This window comes from Bombina bombina, chromosome 3, assembly GCF_027579735.1.
Source record: "Bombina bombina isolate aBomBom1 chromosome 3, aBomBom1.pri, whole genome shotgun sequence".
NCBI classification, from domain to species: domain Eukaryota; kingdom Metazoa; phylum Chordata; class Amphibia; order Anura; family Bombinatoridae; genus Bombina; species Bombina bombina.
This window is the reverse complement of record NC_069501.1, coordinates 898,281,815-898,302,560: the sequence shown is the minus strand read 5'-3', so window position 1 is coordinate 898,302,560 and position 20,746 is coordinate 898,281,815. Positions and strand designations below refer to the sequence as shown.

The 20,746-nt window shown below is 41.4% G+C and overlaps 1 protein-coding gene across 1 annotated transcript in view; it reads left to right on the top strand.

Moving 5' to 3' along the window:
• The window catches only part of UCHL3 (ubiquitin C-terminal hydrolase L3), a 221,818-nt gene that overhangs the window by 183,165 nt on the left and 17,907 nt on the right, over window positions 1-20,746 (top strand). The window contains exon 6 of the mRNA XM_053707924.1: window positions 7,336-7,411. Coding sequence (XP_053563899.1) covers window positions 7,336-7,411 — 76 coding nt within the window. The remainder of the gene's footprint in view (window positions 1-7,335; window positions 7,412-20,746) is intronic.

The following is a 20,746-nucleotide window of genomic DNA, read 5'->3' as shown; positions in this document are numbered from 1 at the left end:
AGGAAGATCTATCATAAGATTTGGCGCAAATATCTTTCTTGGTGTGAATCCAAAGGTTACTCGTGGAGTAAGATTAGGATTCCTAGAATATTGTCTTTTCTCCAAGAAGGTTTGGAGAAGGGATTATCAGCTAGTTCCTTATAAGGACAAATATCTGCTTTGTCTATTCTTCTACACAAACGTCTGGCAGATGTCCCAGACGTTCGAGCATTTAGTCAGGCTTTGGTCAGAATCAGTAAACCTGTTGCTCCGCCATGGAGCCTAAATTTAGTTTTTAAAGTTCTTCAAGGGGTTCCGTTTGAACCTATGCATTCCATGGATATTAAGCTTCTATCTTGGAAAGTTTTGTTTTTAGTAGCTATCTCTTCGGCTCAAAGAGTTTCTGAGCAATATGCTTTACAGTGTGATTCCCCTTATCTTATTTTCCATGCAGATAGGGTGGTTTTGCGTACCAAACCTGGGTTTCTTCCTAAGGTTGTTTCTTATAAGAATATCAATCAAGAGATTGTTGTTCCTTCACTGTGTCCTAATCCTTCTTCAAAGAAGGAACGTTGCACAATCTTGATGTGGTTCGTGCTTTAAAGTTCTACTTACAAGCAACTAAAGATTTCCGTCAAACATCTACATTGTTTGTTGTTTATGCTGGTAAGCGGAGAGGTCAGAAGGCTACGGCTACCTTTCTTTCCTTTTGGCTGAAAAGCATCATCCGTTTGGCTTATGAGACTGCTGGCCAACAGTCTCCTGAAAGAATTACTGCTCATTCTACTAGAGCTGTGGCTTTCACATGGGCTTTTAAAAATGAGGCTTCTGTTGAACAGATTTGTAATGCGGCGACTTGGTCTTCGTTTCATACTTTTTCCATAAATTTTACAAATTTGCTTCTTCGGAGGCTATTTTTGGGAGAAAGATTCTACAAGCCGTGGTACCTTCTGTTTAAGGTCCCTGTCTTGTCCCTCCCTTTATCCGTGTCCTAAAGCTTTGGTATTGGTATCCCACAAGTAAGGATGAATCCGTGGACTCGATACATCTTACAAGAGAAAACATAATTTATGCTTACCTGATAAATTTATTTCTCTTGTGATGTATCGAGTCCACGGCCCGCCCTGTTTATTAAGACAGGCATATATATTTTTATTTTTAAACTTTCAGTCACCACTGCACCCTATAGTTTCTCCTTTTTCTTCCTAGCCTTCGGTCGAATGACTCGGGGGTGGAGCTAAGGGGGGCGCTATATAGGCAGCTCTGCTGTGGGTGCTCTCTCTGCCACTTCCTGTAGGGGAGGAGAATATCCCACAAGTAAGGATGAATCCGTGGACTCGATACATCACAAGATAAATAAATTTATCAGATAAGCATAAATTATGTTTTTTGTTATAACTACTAATTAAGATTGAAGGGTTTGTAGCGCTGGTAATTAATCTTTATTTCTAAACAAATATATATTTTATATATATATATATATATATATATATATATATATATATATATATATATATATATATATAAATTATTACTCCTGGGAACCAATAATATGCTTATGGATTCTGATAAAAATTTAGCTATGTCTTTTGACAAATGCTTGTATTGTTTGGAGGCTCAGATTATTTCTCCTGTGCAGTTTTGTTCCACATGTATAAATAAGATGTTACTCTCTAAAAATAAAGATACCCTCTCAGAGCCATCTGTCTCTCAGGATATTGTTGTCCATGACATGCTTTAACTTTCTCCTCAGACGTCCCTGTCTTTGGCAGTTTCACGAGCAGTGTCCTGCGGTTCCTCTCAATCAGTTCCTGGAGGTGTATATTTACCAGGTGATTTTGCTGCACAACTGACTTCTGCTGTTTCTGCAGCCCTGAGTGCCTTACCAGGTATTTCTGACTCTGCCAAGACTGCTTTAGCCAGTTATCTGAGGAGAATCACTCCTCGGTTGCTTCTGAGGGCTAGATTTCTGATTTTGAATCTGCTGTAGTGAGTACAGCAGATTCAGAGGAGGTTCATTTTAGATTTAAGATTGAACATCTCCGTTTGCTTTTGAAAGGGGTTCTAGCTACTTTGGAGAATTCTGAAGATACTGTTGCAGAAGCTCCTAAAAAGGCTAATCATTATTATTATCGGTTATTTGTAGAGCGTCAACAGATTCCGCAGCGCTAATAATAAAGTCAATAGAGTCTTTGATGTCAAACCCAAATCTGTGGAAGTATTTCCTGTACCAGATTGCATGTCTGACATTATATCGCAGGAATGGAAGAAGCCGGGTGTCCCTTTTTTACCGTCTCCTGTTTTTAAAAAGATGTTTCCTGTTGCCGATTCTGTGCAAGACCTTTGGCGCACTGTTCCTAAAGTGGAGGGCGCTATATCCACACTAGCCAAGACAACCACTATTTAACTAGAGGATAGTACCTCATTTAAAGATCCTATGGATAGGAAGCTGGAAGGTTTCTTAAGAAAGATGTTTCTTCATCAAGGCCTACAATGGCAACCAGTTGCTAGTATTGCTACGGTCGTGGGTGCGGCCTCCTACTGGTGTGACTCCTTATCAGGTCTGATTTCGGAGGAGACTACATTAGAGGAGAGCCAAGACAGGATCAAGGCTTTAAAGTTGGCTAATACCTTTATTTGTGATTCCAGTATGCAAGAAGTCCGTTTGGGTGCTAAGATTTTGAGCTTTGCCGTCCTTTTCGCAGAGCTCCGTGGCTAAAGTTTTGGTCTGCGGACGTGGTGTCCAAGTCTAAACTTCTGTCTCTTCCCTTTAAGGGTAAGACTTTGTTTGGTCCCGGTCTGGCTGAAATCATTTCCATGGTCACAGGTGGAAAGGGAATTTTTTTTGCTACAGGATAAGAAGGGTAGACCTAAGGGTCGCCAGAGTTCTAATTTCCGTTCCTTTCCCAATTTCAAGGGACAGAAATCATCCTCTTCTTCCAAACCTGAAAAAGCCAAAACCTCATGGAGGTCTAACCAGACTTGAAATAAGGGCAAGCAATTCAAGAAGCCTTCCTCTGAGAATAAATCAGCTTGAAGGGTCCGCCCCTGATACAATCTCAGATCAAGTAGGGGGCAGGCTTTCCTTCTTTCAGCAGGTTTGGATTCGGATGTCCCAGATTCTTGGGCAGTGACTGTAGTCTCCAAAGCATACAGGATAGAATTCAAATCCCCCCCCCCCCCCCGAGGCAGATTTCTCCTGTCAAGATTATCTGCGGTACAGATAAAGAGAGAGGCTTTCTTAAACTGAGTCAAAGATCTCTTGTCTCTAGGAGTGATTGTTCCAGTTTCTCTGACCCATTTTAGACCTCAAATGTCTCAACAAATATCTCAGAGTTCCATCCTTCAAAATGGAGACTATCCGGTCTTTTCTACCTTTAGTTCAGGAGGGTCAGTACATGGCTACTATCGACCTGAAGGACGCGTATCTTCATGTTCCTATCCACAAGGAACATTTCCAATACCTGCGGTTTACCTTTTTGGACAAACACTTCCAATTTGTAGCCTTACCTTTCAGGCCAAGCCACTGCCCCTCGAATCTTTACAAAGGTTCTAGGGGCCCTTCTGGCAGTGGCCAGATCTCAAGGAATTGCGGTGGCACCGTACCTGGACAATATCTTGGTTCAGGTGCCATCTTTTCATTTAGCAAGATCCCATACGGATTCTCTGTTATCGATTCTCCGCTCTCACGGGTGGAAGGTGAATCTGGAGAAGAGTTCCTTGGTGCCAAATACCAGGGTATGTTTTTTGGGGACGATCATAGACTTGATCTCCATGAAAATTTTCTTGACGAAGGTCAGAAAATCCAAACTTCTTGCTGCCTGTCTTTCTCTTCAATCCTCTGTCCTTCCATCAGTGGCACTGTGTATGAAAGTAATTGGTCTAATGGTGGATTCCATGGAAATGATTCCTTTTGCTCGTTTCCATCTGAGACCTCTACAGTTATGATTGCTCAGACAATGGAATGGAGACTACTCGGACCTCTCTCAGAGGATAGTCTTAGACATCCGGACGAGGGAATCCCTGTCCTGGTGGCTCTCTCAGGACCATCTGTCCCAGGGCACATGCTTCCTGAGACCATCTTGGGAGATTGTGACTACGGACGTCAGCCTTTCGGGCTGGGGTGCAGTTTGGGGTTCCTTAAAGGGACACTCAATCAAAATTAAACTTTCATTATTCAGACAGAGCAAGCAATTTTAAACAACTTTCTAATTTACTTCCATTAACAAAATGTGCACAGTCTTTTTATATTTAAACTTTTTGAGTCACCAGCTCCTACTGAGCATGTGCAAGAATAAGTGTGTATGCATTTGTGAATGGCTGATTGCTGTCACATGGTACGTGTATGCATTTGTGATTGACTGATGGCTGTCACATGGTACAGGGGGAGTGGAAAAAGACATAACTTTTAAAATTGTCAGAAAAAAAATCTACTACTAATTTGAAGTTCAGACTAAGTGCTATTGCATTGTCTTGTTATCTTGCATTTGTTGATTATGCAAATCTACAATGTTGACTGTTCCTTTAAGAGCTCAGGGAACTTGGACTCAGGAGGAGTCTGCCCTCCCAATAAATATCCTAGAGTTGAGAACAATCTTCAATGCATTGATAGCTTGACCTCAACTGAGTTTGGTCCGGTTTATCAGATTTCAGTCGGACAACATTACTGGTCGACGCTCTGGAAGTTCTATGGGACTTCCGTCTAATTTACCTGTTTCCTCCATTTGCCCTCCTTCCTCGGGTGATAGCCCGTATCAAACAGGAACAGGCTTCGGTGATTCTAATTGCTCCAGCTTGGCCTTGCAGAATTTGGTTTACGGATCTGGTGAAGATGTCGTCCTTTTCCACATGGAAATTACCTCTGAGGAAGGACCTTCTACTTCAGGGTCCTTTTTTTACATCCAAACCTAGATTCTCTGAAGCTGACTGCTTAGAGATTGAACGCCTAGTCTTGTCTAGACGTGGTTTTTCAGAGAAGGTTATTAATACCATGATTCATGCTCGTAAGCCGGTAACTCGCAAGATTTACAATAAGGTGTGGCGTACACAAATTTTTTGTTGTGTGAATCTAGGGGGTTCCCTTTGAGTCAGGTGGGGGTTCCCCGCATTCTGTCCTTTCTTCATGAAGTCCTGGAGAAGGGCTTGTCAGTCAGTACTTGGTCAGAATCAGGCCTGTGTTTAAACCTGTGGCCTTAATCTTGTTCTTAGGGTTCTGCATCAGGCTCCGTTTGAGCCTATGCACTCTGTTGATAATAAGTTATTGTCTTGGAAGTTTTTGTTTCTTCTAGCTATTTCTTCTGCTAGTAGAGTCTCAGAGCTTTCGGCTCTACAGTGTGACCCCCTTATCTTATTTATTTTTCATGGGGATAAGGCGGTCCTTTGTACAAAATTGGGATTTCTTCCTAAGGTGGTTTCGGACCGCAATATCAATCAGGAAATTGTTGTTCCTTCGTTCTGTCCTAATCCTCCTTCTCATAAGGAATGTCTGTTACATAACCTGGATGTAGTGGGTGCTTTGAATTTCTTTCTGCAAGCTACTAGGGAATCTACTGCCCTTTTTGTTGTGTTTTCTGGTAAACATAAAGGCCAGAAGGCCACTTCTACTACTCTTTCCTTTTGGTTGAGGAGTGTCATTCGGTATATGAGACAGCTGGACAACAGCCTCCTTAGAGGATTACTGCTCATTCCACTAGGGCTGTCTCTTCTTCCTGAGCCTTTAAAAACGAGGCTTCTGTGGAACAAATCAGCAAGGCGGGCACTTGGTCTTCGTTGTGTACCTTTTTCCAAATTCTACAAATTTGATGTTTTTGCCTCTACTGAGGCTTCTTTTGGGAGGAAAGTTCTTCAAGTGGTGGTGCCTTCTGTTTAGGTACACCTGTTTTGTTCTCCCTCCCTTTCCATTCCTCTAGCTTGGGTAATTAGAATGGATTTGAGGACTCTCCATGCCATTGGAAAGAAAACAAAATGTATGCTTACCTGATAAATTATTTTCTTTCCTGGCATGGAGAGTCCAGGACCCGCCCTTATTTCAATTTTGAGACAGTTTTTGTCATTTTCTAAACTTCAGGCACCTCTATACCCTTTGTGTCCTCGTCTCTTTCTATATTCCTTAGGCTGAATGACTGGGAGATTGTGGGGAAGTAGGAGGATACTTAAAGCTTTGCTGGGGTGTTCTTTGCCTCTTCTTGGGGGCCAGGAGTTGAATTCCCACTAGTAATTAAAATGGATTTCTGGACTCTACATGCCAATAAAGAAAATAATTTATCAGGTAAGCATAAATTTTGTTTTTACTCCCAGTCACTGGTTGGTGCAGACAAGTAAATTACAGTTCATACAAATTTGATGGCCTGTTTTGAATCTGAACACACATGCCTTACAGATTTTGATACAATGGACCTGATCATAAACTCACTGACATATTATAATGTCTCTACATCCAGAACCCTGCACAGTGAGAGAAATAGCTCAAGCTAACATTTTCCTTTTACATTTTTTAAGGAATGTTGAAGTATGAGGAGACATGTTATAGAATCTCTCCAGAGCAGAGAGCTTTAGCTCATATGCCCTATGTGAGAAATACAGCTCTAGCTTAAAGGGACATAACATTGAAAAAAGAAAAAATATGTTAGAGCATTTTATTTTTGCACCGTTGCTTTATAACACCTGTAAAGGGTTAGACACGTCGTCAAAGTCTGCTCCATAGCAGTAATGCACTATGAAGAGCTAACTGAACACATCTGATGAGCCAATGTCAGGAGGTATATGTGTGTAGCCACCAATCGGTGCTGGTTCTTGCATATCTGTTATTCTCCACGAGAGTGAGCACAATGTTATCTATATGGCACACATGAACTAGCACTGTCTGTATGTTGTTCAAGATTTAAAGGGACATGAAAACCAAAAAAATTCTGTCACATTTCAGACAGATCCTACAATTTTAAACAACTTTCCAATTTAGTTTTATTATCAAATTTTACTTTATTTTCACAGTATACTTTGTTGAAAGAGCAGTAAAATGCAGTATCTGGTGAACCAATAAGCAGCTAGCTCCCAATAATGCATTGCTGCTCCTGAGCAGTGGCCTGCTGGGGCTTAAAAACAGGCAAACTTAGAGGTTTTAAAGTATATTAATATAATGCCCGTTATGCAAAGCTGGATAATGAGTAGTAAAAGAAAAAAATATATCTTTTTAAGCAATAAAAAAACCCAATAAGCTTATTATTGAAAATCCATTACAATGTAACGAAGAAACATCTTAATATCCTTTAATGAAAATATTTAATTTCTTAATGATTAATTAAAACATATTCTTCTACTGTGCATCGTATGATGATTTGTATTTATTTCTTTTTAAAGGCACCAAGTATAGACGATAAAGTAGATCTGCATTTTATTGCATTTGTACATCTACAAGGACATCTTTATGAACTAGGTAAGCTTTATCCCTTTCTACGCTCAAAAATGATAATGCTAAATACATTATACAAACACATTAAACATAAGACATAATAATAAGATTTACTGTTATAATGTTACCTACAACAAAAATCTTGTTAGAGAGATACCATTATGTTTATTCCAATTCACTCACTATTGGAGGAACACAGATGATAAATAGTAATGTGTTCTTATTTATTGGAAATGTCTTTTCTCTATTTTCTCTTTTATCGTTTGTATTATTAATGTATTCCTTTCCCTTGTTATGCTTTTTATGTTTATACCAGTACTTTGTTGAAAACTTTTTGCTTGGAAAAAGTATGAGAGCGTCTTCTTGACGCATTGCCAATACACATGTGTTTTGCAGGGGTTAATCAGTTAAGCACACAGTTAGTCCACTCTGGGCCAGTAATGCACTACTGGTCTAGGGCTGAATAAAGTCATTGAGCTATTCTTGGTGATCTATGTGTGAACCTGCTAAGAACAGTAGTGCATTTTCACTCCAGAGCTGAATATAAACACATATTAAACACCATCTAAATGCTAAATATAATCAAAGCAAATCTTAACACAAGAATAATATGTAGATGTGTTGCTTTGTTTTTTTTTAGTAGTTTTAAATATTTCAGCAATAAGGGGTCAATTTATCAAGCTGCGGTGGACAGGGGCGCATAAACGCGCCCCTTTCCGCTCGCCTCTGTCGGGCTGAATTCCCCTGGCGGAATTCAGCATTGCACACAAACGCTATTTTGCCCTTGGGTGCTATGCCGTCCCCTGCCCGCGCAAGCCAATCAAGCGCGGGCAAGAGCTGCCAATCTCCACGGTCGGACGAGACCGGGGAGATTGAAATTCGCCACCTGAGTGGTTAGGTCTGATGACCGCTGCTTGTTAAATACGACGTGCAGGTTTGCGAAGCCTTTAATAAATCGACCCCTAAGTATAAAGTTTTAGGCTAAGTAATGACCACTGGCATGTTATAACCTAGGTTTCCCTATGTTTAAAAACCTCTTATCTCTTCAGCTGTTGCCAGTTAGGGACAGTTATAAATGAGCTGATAAGGTGACAGTCTGAAAGGGTTTAATGACACTTTAACTGTGTGTAAACACATAGATATATGGGCAAGCAATAGCTTACTGTATAACAGCACTGATACAATGATGTCTGTGGCTATTTGGTGATGTTGTAATGTTGTGTATCTAAGATATTGTACAATTGTTCTACTCAATTGTACACTAATTTAATTGTTTTGGGGTCTATTATCACTAATTCAGGCACATATCACACCCATGGCTCTTATTTATTTTACTCTCTTTCCTGCATAGCCATTTCACACAAGTGCTGAGCTACTTTTCGTCTTTTGCATTTTACCACTACCACTGCTGAATTCTGACTGGGGAATTCAGCCCGACAGAGGCGAGCGGAAAGGGGCGCGTTTATGCGCCCCTGTCCACCGCAGCTTGATAAATTGACCCCTTATTGCTGAAATATTTAAAACTACTAAAAAAAAACAAAGCAACACATCTACATGCCGAGAGGGACACAGTTTCTCTTTCTGCATCTGTAACTCTGCAAAACTATTTCTGCACTGTCCCACTCGTGGAGCATGCAAAAATAGAGCAATCTCGCTACTTTTAGCGAGATCGTGGCATTGAGGCCCAGGACAACAGCGTCGTACAGCTGGTCCTTGAGGGCTTAATGACAAGCGCCGTCCTCTCTACTGCGCATCTACTCTGGTCGTTAAGGGGTTAAGTCCAGGTATGTTTATCTTGCGCAGTCTCTACTGTGCATTACTGTATCGTACAAACATATCTGGCCTATTATTATATAGGATAAGATAGATTATAGGATAAGATAAATACATTCTTATTACACATGTTAAGATTGGTGCAAAATCATAAAAAATAAAATAAATGCTAGATATAATGTTGTATGGAAAGCAAAGATTAGCCTGAGAATAGTATGCAGATGATTTTTTAAAATTTATATTATTTGTTTAAAGGGACATGAAACCCAAACATTTTTTTTTCATGATTTAGGCAGAACATACAATTTTAAACAACTTTCTATTATCAAATATTCATTTTTTTGGTATCATTTGTTGAAGGAGCAGCAATGCACTGCTGGTTTCTAACTGAACACATGCGTGAGTCAATGACAATCGGTCATATGTATGTATGTGTATATATTTATATACACTGCTCAAAAAAATAAAGGGAACACTTAAACAACACAATGTAACTCCAAGTCAATCACACTTCTGTGAAATCAAACTGTCCACTTAGGAAGCAACACTGAGTGACAATCAATTTCACATGCTGTTGTGCAAATGGGATAGACAACAGGTGGAAATTATAGGCAATTAGCAAGACACCCCCAATAAAGGAGTGGTTCTGCAGGTGGTGACCACAGACCACTTCTCAGTTCCTATGCTTTCTGGCTGATTTTTTGGTCACTTTTGAATGCTGGCGGTGCTTTCACTCTAGTGGTAGCATGAGACGGAGTCTACAACCTACACAAGTGGCTCAGGTAGTGCAGCTCATCCAGGATGGCACATCAATGCAAGCTGTGGCAAGAAGGATTGCTGTGTCTGTCAGCGTTGTCTCCAGAGCATGGAGGCGCTACCAGGAGACAGGCCAGTACATCAGGAGACGTGGAGGAGGCCGTAGGAGGGCAACAACCCAGCAGCAGGACCGCTACCTCCACCTTTGTGCAAGGAGGAACAGGAGGAGCACTGCCAGATCCCTGCAAAATGACCTCCAGCAGGCCACAAATGTGCATGTGTCTGCTCAAACGGTCAGAAACAAACTCCATGAGGGTGGTATGAGAGCCCGACGTCCACAGGTGGGGGTTGTGCTTACAGCCCAACACCGTGCAGGACGTTTGGCATTTGCCAGAGAACATCAAGATTGGCAAATTCGCCACTGGCGCCCTGTGCTCTTCACAGATGAAAGCAGGTTCACACTGAGCACATGTGACAGAGTCTGGAGACGCCGTGAAGAACGTTCTGCTGCCTGCAACATCCTCCAGCATGACTGGTTTGGCAGTGGGTCAGTAATGGTGTTGGGTGGCATTTCTTTGGGGGGCTGCACAGCCCTCCTTGTGCTCGCCAGAGGTAGCCTGACTGCCATTAGGTACCGAGATGAGATCCTCAGAACCCTTGTGAGACCATATGCTGGTGCGGTTGGCCCTGGGTTCCTCCTAATGCAAGACAATGCTAGATCTCATATGGCTGGAGTGTGTCAGCAGTTCCTGCAAGACGAAGGCATTGATGCTATGGACTGGCCCGCCCGTTCCCCAGACCTGAATCCAATTGAGCACATCTGGGACATCATGTCTTGCTCCATCCACCAACGTCACGTTGCACCACAGACTGTCCAGGAGTTGTCAGATGCTTTAGTCCAGGTCTGGGAGGAGATCCCTCAGGAGACCATCCGCCACCTCATCAGGAGCATGCACAGGCGTTGTAGGGAGGTCATACAGGCACGTGGAGGCCACACACACTACTGAGCCTCATTTTGACTTGTTTTAAGGACATTACATCAAAGTTGGATCAGCCTTTAGTGTGTTTTTCCACTTTAATTTTGAGTGTGACTCCAAATCCAGAACTCCATGGGTTGAAACATTTGATTTCCATTTTTTAATTTTTGTGTGATTTTGTTGTCAGCACGTTCAACTATGTAAAGAACAAAGTATTTCATTAGAATATTTAATTCATTCAGATCTAGGATGTGTTATTTTAGTGTTCCCTTTATTTTTTGGAGCAGTGTATGTATGTATGTATGTGTGTGTATATGTATATGTGTGTGTGTGTATATATATATATATATATAAAGTCAATTTTTCTTTATGTGTATCAGTAACCAATATTGAACTTATATTCGTTAGCTATCCCAAGGTAACCTAAACCGCAAACAAATATAGATCCTCATGGTGTAACATGATGGCCGATTTGTGCATAATTGCATAGCCATCCTCTGTTAGAGGTGTTATTTGTTGGATAAGCAATATAAGTACATGACCTATTTGTGAATGCTTTATACTGATGTCCTAGGACAGAAAGGCCTTAGCTCTTTGTGTACAATCTGGATGTGGTTCTTATGCATAGTCAAGTATCAGTGAGCTTACCTAGATAAAACTTTCAGCAAAGGATAACAAAGTGGAGGAAGCAAATTAAATAATTATGAATAATTAATAATAAATAAGTAAATTGGAAAGTTGTTTAAAATGGTATGCTCTGTCTAAATCATAAATGTCTAATTATGACTTATTAGTGACCCTTTAAGTAGTATACATTGCCATTTTGAAGCCTAGGTTTCCCCTAGCTAATTTCTTCTGCTCAGGATAGTTAGGAACAGATATGTGCAAATCAAGGTTGTGTAGAATATAGCAATGCTAGATACATATGTTCTTTATAACCGTTAATGCTTTTTTACTATGCATAAACTCCCTTAGAGTTGTATGAAATATTAAATTAACCAATGCTGTCATGTGTTTATCATTGTAATGACTATCACCTAGTAGCTGGATAGACACAGGACAACACATTTTAAAGAAAAGGGTTACGGCTAACAAATATGGGTTCTCATGTGTCTCTCTGTATTGTGGAGAGCTGCAGAGGGTATACCCACCCACCAAATGTTCTTCCATGTGTTTTATAGTTGCTGATGGTCATCTAGGAGTATAAGAATTTTTTTTAAGAGGGGCTCCTCCTCTTTCAAATTGTATTTGCTTTATGGGATCTAGAACCCAGTGCATCTTAAGAATCACCTAGTAGGCATGTGATCTACAGGGGTATGACACCCTCTTTCATTCAAGGATTGTGTGTGTGTGTGTCTTATGCGGCCCTTAAGTTTTATAAAGGTTACTATGGAGCCACTTCCCTAATGCAATAAATGTATTAAGTTGGTGTGGGATTTCCATTTTTATATCAATCACTTAATATAACAGGGGTGTGAGACCCCCTCAAAAGAAAGAGTGGGAAGTTCTCTTTGCAAAATGGCTTATGTACCTCAGTTTTATTGAGAATGATAGAGGTTCTATAAAAGTCTTGCTGCCCCTCATCAAACACCGTCCTTATGCCTATTCTTTAAGTTGAGAGATTTTACACCCCTTTATTAAATCAGAGTGGGGCAAGGGGCTCTATAATAAGGGGCATCCATTAAAATTCCATTACGGCCAGTTGAACAGGAGATCACCATTTGTCACAATGATTAGCTACTTTCAAATAAGTTGTCACTTTACCCTCCAGTGCAAACTGACCATATATGGGGGGCTCTGTAATAACCCCATTTAAGACAAAACTGGCTTTTTTTTTAATTTTAGGTAATCATTTATTATCATTTCCATCTTAATATGAGGAGAGTCCATGGCTTTATTCATTACTTGTGGGAATACAGAACCTGGCCACCAGGAGGAGGCAAAGACACCCCAGCCAAAGGCTTAAATACCTCCCCCACTCCCCTCATCCCCCAGTCATTCTTTGCCTTTCGTCACAGGAGGATGGCAGAGAAGTGTCGGAAGTTTATGGAGTAGTCTCTTATGGAGAGTAGTATTCTTCACGATGGGACAGGAGTTTTAAGTAGTCCTGTCAGCCTCTTAGTGAGAGCATGGGTGAAAGTTAAAGTCAGAAGATGCAGGGAGAGTCTTTCTACAAAACCATCCCAACTCGTATTAACAGCTCCTTAAGCAATCAGCGTTGACGATTTTCGCTGCCTGCTTTCTACCACTCAAGTCCATGTCAGAGGCGATGCTACAACACTGTCAAACTTCAGAGACCGTGTTCCTGTTCCATGGCATAGATTCTGGTAAGATCGTTTCATTTTATACATTTATGATAACGCAAGAAGACATGGTCACAGTGTGACTCCTTTTATCTTTACAGAATCAAGGGTTAATATCTCCGGAAAGGGATTATTGAACAGGGGTGGATTTATACATGATTACTTTGTGTTTTTTGCTGCGACGTGTGAGATGTGGCTCTGGCAATATGTGAACAGTCAGGTTCTTCCTTTATTTTGATTAACTGTGCAGTCTGTTTAGTTTGGCATGGTTTTTCTTGGCTACAGGGGCAGTCCTGCATGGCACTCCATGTGACCGGGTGTGGCCTCATTATCTCCTGTTTCCTGACCGTCGGTTGCAGGAGACAAAGCAATTTCTCTGTGGGCCTGGGTCATAGGAGGTGGTGAGTGCCCCGGCGATTGGAGGTATAAAGGTGCCATTTTTATTTTTTCTGTAGTCCTTATTAAAGGTGCAAGCTATGGAGGACTCTGATGTGTTGGAGGGTACTCCCTCTTTGCCTAGATCTAATGCCAATGTTTATTGTGAGGAGGTTATGGTATACCCGCCTGCTCAACTATGTTCCACATGCCTTGACAAAATAGTGATATCTCAAAAGAACAAGATGTTTAGTACCACTGAGCCGTCCACCTCTGAGGGATCTCCGTCCCGTGAGGTGCATTGCCTACAATCATCTCCGATTACACATGCAGCTCCCCAGTGGACTACTAATCCTCCTGCTGGAGGGGTCCTGTGGCCACCAGATTTTGCTGATCAGTTGCAAACGGTGGTGTCTGCCGCCTTTAGTGCTTTACCTCGCCCTGCTAAGCGCAAGCGAAAGGTTAAACTTTGCTATCCTTCCCAGGGGTCATCTTCTCCGCTGGATGTATCTGAAACCAGATTATCAGCTGATGAGGAAGACTCAGATACCTTGGAAGGCTCTCTCTGGGTTGGAATCTGCGGCCTCTAAACCTCCAACTGCGGAGGAACCAGACTTTAGGTTTAGGATTGAGCACTTACGCTTTTTATTAAGAGGTGTTAGCTACTCTAGAGGTTCCGGAACCAAAGTTACCCGAGGAACCTTCTATTCCTAAGCTTAATAAAGTTTACGAGGACAGGGTAGTGCCCCAGACTTTCCCGGTTCCTGTTAAGATATATTATTATAAGAAGAATATTATTAAGAATGAATGGAAGAGACTTGAATCTTCTTTCTCCCCTTCTTTTTCATTTAAGAAGTTGTTCCCGGGTTCCTGACTCTCCGCTAGAATTGTGGGGGTCTGTCCCTAAGGTAGATGGAGCTATCTCCACGCTCGCTAAGCGCACGACTATACCTCTCGAGGATAGTTTGTCGTTTAAGGAACCCATGGATAATAAATTAGAGACCCTGTTAAGAAAAATGTTTCAGCACACAGGGTTCTTGTTTCAGCCTGCAGTGGCGGGAGCCGCTACCTATTGGCGTGACTCTCTTTCAGATATGATCAAGGTGGAAACTCCCCTCAATGAGATATAGGAAAGAATTAAAGCCCTGAGGGTAGCTTACTCGTTTATCTGTGATGCAATTTTGCAGATTATTCACTTGAATGCCAAGACATCAGGCTTTTCTGTTCTGACCCGGAGGGCTCTGTGGTTGAAGTTGTGGTCTGCTGACATGACGTCCAAATCTAGATTACTCTCCCTTACATTTAAGGGGAAGGTTCTTTTCGGTCCAGGCCTTTCTACCGCAGGATAAGAAAAATAAGCCTAAGGGTCCTAATTTTTTATCCCTTTCGTTCAAGTCCCAACGACAGCAGCCTGCCGCGAAACCCGAGCAGTCCAAGGGATCTTGGAAGCCATTTCTGTCTTGAAATAAAGCCAAGCAGAACAAGAAGCCCACCAAGACAAAGTCGGCATGAAGGGGCAGCCCCCGATCCGGTTCTGTTTCGTGTGGAGGGCAGACTATCTCTTTTCACAGAGGCTTGGATGAGGAACATACAGGATCATTGGGTTCTGGAAGTCATTGCCCAGGGTTACGGGATAGGTTTCAAATCTTTCCCTCCCAGGGGCAGATTCCTCTTGTCAAATCTATCATCAAAACCAGAGAAGCAAGATACCTTTCTAGAGTGCGTGAGGGATCTCTCCTCTCTAGGAGTAATTGTACCAGTACCTCTGGCAGAAAGAGGTCTAGGATACTATTCAAACCTTTTCGTGGTCCCAAAGAAGGAGGGTACGTTTCGCCCGATTCTAGACCTAAAATTTCTGTTAGTCCCATCGTTCAAGATGGAGAAAAAAGGTCCATTCTGCCCCTAGTTCAAGAGGGACAGTTCATGACTACGATAGACTTGAAGGACGCTTACCTTCATGTGCCAATTCACAAGGATCAGTTCAAGTTCCTAAGATTCGCTTTTCTGGACCAGCACTTCCAGTTTGTAGCTCTCCCCTTCGGTCTGGCTACTGCTCCAAGAGTCTTTACGAAGGTTTTGGGAGCTCACGGTGGCGAGACCCAGGGGTATTGCTGTAGCGCCTTATCTGGACGATATCCTGGTCCAGGCTCCGTCCTGCCGGCTGGCAGAGGACCATTCGAGAGCTCTTCTACTTCGATCTCATGGATGGAAAATAAACTCAGGAAAGAGTTCTCTGTTTCCCAGTACCAGAGTGGAGTTCCTTGCAAAATTGTCTCCAGCTGTCTTGCCAATTAGACCTCCTCAAGGCCATCTGTGGCCCGGTGTATGGAGGTGATTGGGCTCATGGTATCCAGCATAGATGTAATTCCTTACGCCAGGTTCCATCTCAGACCTCTTCAGTTGTGCATGCTGAGGCAATGGAATGGCAATCACTCGGTTCTATCCCAACAGATTTTTCTGGATGGCCGAGCGAGAGAATCCCTCTCTTGATGGCTCAGTCCAGATCGGGTGTCCCAGGGGACATCCTTCTTGAGACCATCCTGGGAGATTGTGACTATGGACGTGAGCCTCTCAGGATGGGGAGCTGTTGGGGGTGCCAGGAAGGCACAGGGCAGGTGGAATTGAGTCACTACTTCCGATCAACATCCTGGAACTCCGAGTGATCTTCAACGCTCTGAGGACTTGGCCCCTCCTGGGTTTGTCCCAGTTCATTAGATTACAGTCGGACAACATTACCTCAGTGTCTTACATCAACCATCAGGGGGAACGAGAAGCTCCCTAGCCATGAGGGAAGTATCTCGAATTCTGGAATGGGTGGAGACCCACAACTGTTCGCTGTCAGCAATCCACATTCTGGGTGTGGTCAACTGGGAAGCGGATTTTCTTAGCAGACAATCGTTTCATCCAGGGGAATGGTCTCTTCACACTGAGGTGTTTGCGGAGATTTGCATCAGATGGGGGACACCGGAGATAGATCTCATGGCATCCAGACTCAACTTCAAGCTACCCAGATACGGGTTGCGGTCCAGGGATCCCCATGCAGAACTGATAGATGCCTTAGCAGTGCCTTGGGGGTTCCATGTCGTCTACATATTTCCACCGTTACCACTTCTTCCTCGAGTAGTGGCCCGCATCAAACAGGAGCAAGCCTCGACTATTCTAATTGCTCCATCATGGCCGTGAAGGATGTGGTTTGCGGACCTGGTGGGGATGTCCTCATCTCCTCTAAAGTTAGAGTGTAGCAGATTCATGAGAAATTTGAGGAAGCATTTTTTTTACAGAAAGGGTGGTGGATTCATGGAATAAACTTCCATTTGAGGTGGTAAACACAAGGACTGGAAAGGAATTCAAAAATGCCTGGGACATGCATAAGGCTATCCTAAGGAAAAATTAACATGTAATATGGGTAGACTTGATGGGCCTTTTTGGTTCTTATCTACCATCAAATTCTATGTTTCGATGTTTCCTCCATGGAGGTTACCCTGTCGCAGGGATCTGTGCATCAAAATCTAGATTCTCTGAGGCTGACTGCGCAGTGATTGAACGCTTAGTCCTTGCTTTTATTTTTTTTATTTATTTTTAATTAGACATTTAATGATAAATAGTAGTGCTACAAGAACTAAGTAAATAAATGGTAGTTGGAGTTATGTATTTAAAGCAAAGATTAGCCTGAGAAGTATATCTAATGCCTTGGAAATTCTTTTGTACCCTTCTCCTGACTGATACCTTTTAACAATGAGATCCCTTTGATGCTTTAGAAGCTCTCTGCGGACCATGGCTTTTGCTGTAGTATGCGACTAACAAAATGTCAGGAAAGACCTACTAGAACAGCTGAACTTTATTTGGGGTTATTTAGAGGCACTTTAAATGATGACAGGTGTGTACTGACTCCTATTTAACATGATTTTGAATGTGATTGCTTAATTCTGAACACAGCTACATCCCCAGTTTTAAAAGGGTGTTCACACTTATGCAACCATATTATTTTAGATTTTATTTTTTATTTCCCTTTACCTAAAAGATTTCAGTTTGTTTTTCAATTGAGTTGTACAGTTTATAGGTCACATTAAAGGTGGAAAAAGTTCTGAAATGATTTATCATTTTTTTACATCACAGAAACCTGACATTTTAACAGGGGTGTGTAGACTTTTTATATCCACTGTGTGTGTGTGTATGTATATATATATATATATATATATATATATATATATATATATATATATATAAACTTATCAGAAAGAAGAGGCACTCACAGGTCTTAATAAGCAAAAAGTATTTTTATTAGTTCATAGGTTCAGTCAACGTTTTGGTCCTCGCAGGGACCTTTGTCAAGACTGTTCTCCGAACATATCAGCGTCAAGCGGTCAGCTTTTATTATTATTAAGGGTAAAATGTTAGTAACCTAAAAGCAAAGGGGCTGCCATGTTGCAAGCTAGTAGGTTTCCTTCTTTGCTTAAGATAATTAGGATCAGTTTTAAATGGAGATTGATACTTTCATTCAAGCTTGATATTCTCATTAAATGGAGATTGATACTCTCATTCAAGCCAGGAAGCCGGTCACCCGACGCATCTATCATAAGGTGTGGAGGACCTATTTATTCTGGTGTGAGGCCCGTGGGTATCCCTGGCATAAGGTCAAGGTATCCAGGATCCTTTCCTTCCTCCAGGACGGTTTGGAGAAGGGACTTGCAGTCAGTTCCTTTAAAGGGACTGATTTCGGCTCTTTCTGTGTTACTCAAGAGGCTTGCTGAGCTTCCTGATATTCAGTCCTTTGTTCAGGCTCTGTCCAGAATCAGGCCTGTGTTTAGACATTTCGCTCCTCCTTGGAGTTTAAATTTGGTTCTTAAAGTTTTGCAGAAGGCTACGTTTGAGCCCATTCACTCAGTGGACATTAAATTACTGTCTTGGAAAGTTCTTTTTCCACTGGCTATTGCTTCGACGCGCAAAGTCTCTGAGATGGCGGCTTTGCCATGTGAGCCTCCTTACCTGGGTTTTCATGAAAGAAAAATTTGAGGTTTTATGTTCCTTTTAAGTCTGCAATATAACAAACAGTGTAGAAATGTACATGCAAACACTGCAACATAAACAAAATAAAATGTAAAATGTACAAGATTTGAGTAGTACTGAGGCGGTGTCTGATTACATGTTATTTTGTGAAGTTTCTAAACTATTATATTTATTTTTGTAATATTTACATCCTAAAGCTTAGCCAGATTCTGGAAAATAAAAATCCTATTGCTTTTATTTTTTGTATTTATTTATTTTTAATTAGAGATTTAACGATAAATAGTAGTGCTATAAGAATTGATTAAGTAAATAAATGGTAGTTGGAATTATTTATGCAAAGCAAAGATTAGCCTGAGAATTTTATTTATATATATATATATATATATTTATTTATTTTTTAAATTATATGACGCCTAGATTTAGAGTTCTTCGGCCAAAGGGGTGCGTTAGCTACGCATGCTTTTTTTCCCCCGCACCTTTTAAACAACGCTGGTATTGAGAGTTCTCAGAAGGGCTGCGTTAGGCTCCAAAAAGGCAGCGTACAGGCATATTTACCGCCACTGCAACTCTCAATACCAGCGGTGCTTACGGACGCGGCCAGCTTAAAAAACGTGCTCGTGCACGATTCCCCCATAGGAAACAATAAGGCAGTTTGAGCTGAAAAAAAACCTAACACCTGCAAAAAAGCAGCGTTCAGCTCCTAACGCAGCCCCTTTGTTTCCTATGGGGAAACACTTCCTAAGTCTGCACCTAACACCCTAACATGTACCCGAGTCTAAACACCCCTAACCTTACACTTATTAACCCCTAATCTGCCGCCCCCGCTATCGCTGACCCCTGCATATTATTTCTCTTGTTAAGTGTATCCAGTCCACGGATCATCCATTACTTATGGGATATTCTCCTTCCCAACAGGAAGTTGCAAGAGGATCACCCAAGCAGAGCTGCTATATAGCTCCTCCCCTCACATGTCATATCCAGTCATTCTCTTGCAACTCTCAACATAGATGGAGGTCGTGAGAGGACTGTGGTGTTTTATACTTAGTTTATTTCTTCAATCAAAAGTTTGTTATTTTTAAATGGCACCGGAGTGTGCTGTTTATCTCAGGCAGTATTTGGAAGAAGAATCTGCCTGCGTTTTTCTATGATCTTAGCAGAAGTAACTAAGATCCATTTGCTGTTCTCACACATTCTGAGGAGTGAGGTACTTCAGAGGGGGAATGGCGTGCAGTTTTTGCCTGCAAATAAGGTATGTGCAGTAAAATATTTTTCTAAGGAATGGAATTGACTAAGAAAATACTGCTGATACCGAAGTAATGTAAGTAAAGCCTTGAATGCAGTGATAGCGACTGGTATAAGGCTTATTAATAGAGATACATACTCTCATAAAAATGTGTTTTAAAACGTTTACTGGCATGTTTAATCGTTTTTTAACGTACATTGGTGATAAAACTGTAATGTTAGTATAGCCTTAAATGCAGTGAAACCGACTGGTATCAGGCTGATTAATAGAGATACATACTCTTATAAAAATGTGTTTTAAAACGTTTGCTGGCATGTTTAATCGTTTTTTGACATATGTTTGGTGATAAAACTTATTGGGGTCTAATTTTTCCACATGGCTGGCTTAAATTCTGCATAGAAACAGTTAACTGAGGCTTCCCACTGTTGTAATATGAGTGGGAGGGACCTAATTTAGCGCTTTTTTTGCGCAGTTAAAATTACAAAATGAATCATCCAGATTCCCTCAGCAGTCCCATGATTACTACAGGACATCTCTAAATCGTTTATAGGGAAGGTAATCCACAGCTCAGCTGTGGCAGTTTTGTTGTGTCTGTTTAAAAACGTCTGTCGTTTTTTTTATCTGTTTTTTGCATTAAGGGGTTAATCATCCATTTGCAAGTGGGTGCAATGCTCTATTACCTTATTACATATACTGTAAAAATTTCGTTTGATTACTGCCTTTTTTCACTGTTTTTCAAATTTTGACAAAATTTGTTTCTCTTAAAGGCACAGTAACGTTTTTTTTATATTTGCTTGTTAACTTGATTTAAAGTGTTTTCCAAGCTTACTAGTCTCATTATTAGTCTGTTCTAACATGTCTGACATAGAGGAAGCTCTGTGTTCATTATGTTTAAAGCCATGGTGGAACCCCATCTTAGAATGTG